General features: G+C 51.1%; 1 protein-coding gene across 1 annotated transcript; it reads right to left on the reverse strand.

Moving 5' to 3' along the window:
- Nucleotides 1-1,011: 1,011 nt before the first annotated feature.
- LOC113454279 (erythropoietin-like) lies at nt 1,012-4,029 on the reverse strand (the record flags this gene model as incomplete). Its single annotated transcript, XM_087918791.1, has 4 exons — nt 3,847-4,029; nt 3,038-3,127; nt 2,642-2,809; nt 1,012-1,176 (listed from the first exon to the last, which is right to left on the reverse strand). Coding segments are annotated over exons 1-4 (468 nt in total), but the record flags the coding sequence as incomplete, so codon positions are not given.
- Between the last annotated feature and the right edge of the window lie 362 nt (nt 4,030-4,391).

Below are 4,391 nucleotides of genomic sequence, written 5' to 3' on the forward strand. Positions count from 1 at the left end.
AAGTATAAACATAGTTATGAATACATGGATACATATAAGAAAAATAAAAAGAAACAATAGGACAGGGACAGTATAAATAAAAATATAGTTATGAATACATGGATACATATAAGAAAAATAAAAAGAAACAATAGGACAGGGACGGTATAAGTAAAAATATAGTTATGAATACATGAAATGGACACATATAAGAAAAATTAAAAATATAAGAGAAACCATAGGACAGGGACGGTAGGCACATTGGTGTGCTTATGCACACCCCCTACAGACCTCTTAGGAAAGGGGTGAGGTCCATAGTAGACAGTCCGAGGTTAAAGTTTTGGGGGATTTGGGGAAAGAAACCCCAGAGTCAGGTAGAGGATTCCAGACATTGACCGCCCTGTTATTGCTGAAGTCGTATTTCCTGCCATCAACCTCTGAGTGAATCTGTGATTCTGTGAGCAACTCCACCTGCCTGCCTGCTTTGCCTCATTTTGGGTAAAAGTTGCTCTTTTTTTAAATTTAAAAAAAAAAAAATTCCATATTGACATACAGGGTGTGTTGTGAGTTAATTTTGTGAGTTTGCTTGCAAGCAACTATGATGAGTTTGCTTGCCAGCAAATTTGATGTGATAGACTCAGGTAGCTGATGGCAGATGGATAGATCAGTGAATGAATCTGTGAGCAACTCCATCTGCCTGCCTGCTTGCCCTGATTTTGGGGTAAAAGTTGCTCTTTTTTAATTTTTTTTTTAAAGAAAATCAATATTGATATCAATATTTATAATATTTCCACACAAGCCATGCCCAGCCAGTCGCATGACCACCAAGCCACACCCACACATTAGGCCACACCCACAGAACCGGTGAGTGGTCCCTGGGATTTCAAATGATGAGTTGGGTGTGGTCTACGAGGCCCCAAAGGTTGGTGACCCCCTGGACTAGTCTAACCCCTGCTGGATAGATCAATCAATCAATCAATCAATCAATCAGAATAGCACAGAAAAGGAACCTTGGAGGTCTTCTAGTCTAACCCAGGGATGGGCTTCCACTGGTTCTCGGCCCGGTTGCTGGCTGGGCGTAGCCATGCCAGCTTCTTGAACCATGGCTTGTTTTTGTCCTCCCTGGGCTCCGGAGGCCCCCTGGGCCCATTTCCGGTCGGGACGAACCCGTCGTAGCCCACCCGCTGGTGCCACTTCCTGTTTAGGCCGAAAACTTTACGCCGCTTTCCGCAAATGGTAGTCCAATCTCTTGTGACTTCAACTCCCAGGAAAGTCAGTGGGAGAACCCCTGGGAGGGGGATTCTGGGAGTTGAAGTCCGCCTCTCTTAAAGGGGCCACGGGTGGAATAAACCCCGAAGCCAAATACTTCACCGGCCTTGGGAATGTGTCTCCTGACAGAGCCAGCCCCCTCTCTGGTTCCTAGGCACCGGTTGTGGTGCGCCGGCATCGGGTGGGGAGGGCTGAGGTCTCGGAGAGACGAGGGCCCCGCGTGTGATGGAGGGACGGGGCCAGAACTATTGGACAGCGGGGGTGCTGCCGTCGGAGCTTGGGGAGGCTGGCAGCAATGAGGAGGACGCTCCCGGGGAGCCTGTGCTCAGCAGGGCTTGCTTGAAGGGAAGAGCAGCTGCAGCAGCCACAGGCGAACTCGGGAGTTTTATTCCGGTAAGGGATAAAAGTCAGCCTGAGAGACCGGAGTTCTTTGCAGGAAGCAAGGAAATTCTATGCCCTTCAAGCCTTGTGGAAGACTCGGGAGTTTTATCCCATAAGGGATAAAAGCCAGCCTGAGAGACCGAAGTTCTTTGCAGGAAGCAAGGAAGTTCTATGCCCTTCGAGCCTTGTAGAAGACTGGGAGTTTTATCCCATAAGGGATAAAAGTCAGCCTGGGAGACCGGAGTTCTTTGCAGGAAGCAAGGAAGTTCTATGCCCTTCGAGCCTTGTGGAAGACTTGGGAGTTTTATCCTGTAAGGGATAAAAAGTCAGCCTGAGAGACCGGAGTTCTTTGCAGGAAGCAAAGAAGTTCTCGCCCTTCAAGCCTTGTGGAAGACTCGGGAGTTTTATTCCCGTAAGGGATAAAAGTCAGCCTGAGAGACCGGAGTTCTTTGCAGGAAGCAAAGAAGTTTTTGCCCTTCAAGCCTTGTGGAACACTTGGGAGTTTTATCCCATAAGGGATAAAAGTCAGCCTGAGAGACCAGAGTTCTTTGCAGGAAGCAAGGAAATTCTATGCCCTTCAAGCCTTGTGGAAGACTTGGGAATTTTATCCCGTAAGGGATAAAAGTCAGCCTGAGAGACCGGAGTTCTTTGCAGGAAGCAAAGACGTTCTTGCCCTTCAAGCCTTGTGGAAGACTCGGAAAAAATCTTGCTTGGTGTTCGGAGGGTTTTTGTCTTTTGAAATCTTTCTTGGCCACTTTATCTAGGGTTCTTGGCAGCCTCGCCACCACCTTGGGCAAGGCTCCTCGTTCTCCGAAACCCTGAGTTTGAAACCGGCTTTTAACCGGGAAGGAACGGAATTGGCGGAAGAAGCGTTTAAAAGGTTTTGCTGTTCCCTTCCGGTTGGTGCTGGTTTCCTTGGGACAAAGTCTGGGGTCAGAACAGCCCCTGGGCAAAACTCCTTCGCCTCTGAGCCTGTGCAAAGGGCGCCCCTCCTGCCCTGGCGGGTCCTCACCTGGGCGTTGTGCCTGCGCAGAATCTCACGGACGCTCCTCAGGCCGCTCTCCATCACCTCCAGCTGACGGAGAAAAGGCTGCATGCGAGGCTGGTGGCTTTTGACTCGGCCAACGGCAACGGAGAGGAGCGCCTGGCTCCGCCACACTTCCGAGGCCTGCCTGGACCTCTGGGGCAGAAAGAAGGGGGAGGAGGAGGAGGAAGAGGAGGAAGAAAAGGAGAAAAAGGACTGTGAGGTCCTTGGTGCTCTCTGAGCTGGGTGGTTTTCTCGCCGACGTTTCACGGCCCGACTATGTTACATCATCAGTGCTAGAGGGAGTGGTCAGGAGGAGGAGGACTGTGGGGTTTCCTAGCCGTGGGCCTCCCTCCTGCACGGCCTTGCCCCGAGCCGACTTACCTCCATCGCTCGCCAGTCGGGAAAATTCACCCGGGTATCCGACACCGTCACATGTTCAGGTAAGGCGCAGGCATCTTTGCAAAGGTCCACCTGTGTGGGGGGGAGAGAAAGGGGCCGGGGTTGGGTGGTTTGGGGTTGGACTAGAAGACCTCCGAGGTGCCACCCAGCTCCAGGATTGTACGATCCAACGGCTTGCAATCTCTGCAAAGTTTGGAGGTATCTCCACCCCCCGTGGGAGCTGTTCGCGGTTCGCCCTGGTTCGAGCGAACCGGTGGCTAATTTTATCATTTAAAAAATAAAATAAAACAACGACTGGTTTGGCCAAGCGGTAAATCGCCCCCCCCGCAACCCCCCACCCCACCACGCTGTCTCGGGAGTTTCCACGTGTCCCGTTTGGGATGCCAGGGAAGTCCAGGCCCACATGGAGGCTCAGGGAGGTTGAAAAAAAACGAGCCTCCCCGGACTCCCGAGGCTGGAAACGGGCCTCTTTCCGTCCTCGGGAGCCCGGGGAGAGTGAAAATGCCCCCTCCCATGGCCACGCCCAGCTAGCAACCGGGCAGAAATTTGGTGAAATTTTGGAAGTCCACCCCTGCTTCTCCCCCTCTTTCAGGCTCGGTGGGGGCATCTCCTGCAGAGTCCGGTAGAAGCCGGATGGGATCGGCACCCAACCGTCCTGGCCTGGATCAGCCCTTCCCTTCCCCGCCCCCCGTGCCAGTCCCAGGACTTTTAGCGACGGGGTTGAAAGTGTTTGAGGGGTGGGTTAAAACCAGGGGTGGGAATTCCCCTCCCCTCCCCTCCCCGGGACTTACAATGTCCCTCTCCAACTTGCCGGCATCTTGGATGAACTTGTTCATGACGCTTTGGTCGCAGACGGGTTGGGCCGGTGTCTGGAGAGCCGGGTCGAAGGATGCCCACACTAGCAGGAGTAGAATCAGCCCTGCGACGGGGAGGAAGATTGAGGGAAAGGCTGTGGTCAAGAGGAGGCGAGGGAGGACGGAATGACGACCGGATGACAGATCAAGGAAAGAGAATAAGAGAATAACAACGGGGTCACGGAACAACACAATAAGGGAAGAGAATAACAGAACAAGGGAACAGAACAAGAGAATAACAGAACAAGAGAATAACAGAATAACAGAACAAGGGAAGAGAATAATAGAAGAGAATAACAGAACAAGGGAAGAGAATAATAGAATAACAGAATAACAGAACAAGGGAACAGAATAACAGAACAAGGGAATAGAATAATAGAATAACAGAATAACAGAACAAGGGAAGAGAATAATAGAATAACAGAATAACAGAACAAGGGAACAGAATAACAGAACAAGGGAATAGAATAATAGAATAACAG

Source organism: Pseudonaja textilis, unplaced genomic scaffold (assembly GCF_049901715.1).
Source record: "Pseudonaja textilis isolate UNSWEBS1 unplaced genomic scaffold, rPseTex1.2 PTEXCTG466, whole genome shotgun sequence".
In the NCBI taxonomy this organism is placed as follows: domain Eukaryota; kingdom Metazoa; phylum Chordata; class Lepidosauria; order Squamata; family Elapidae; genus Pseudonaja; species Pseudonaja textilis.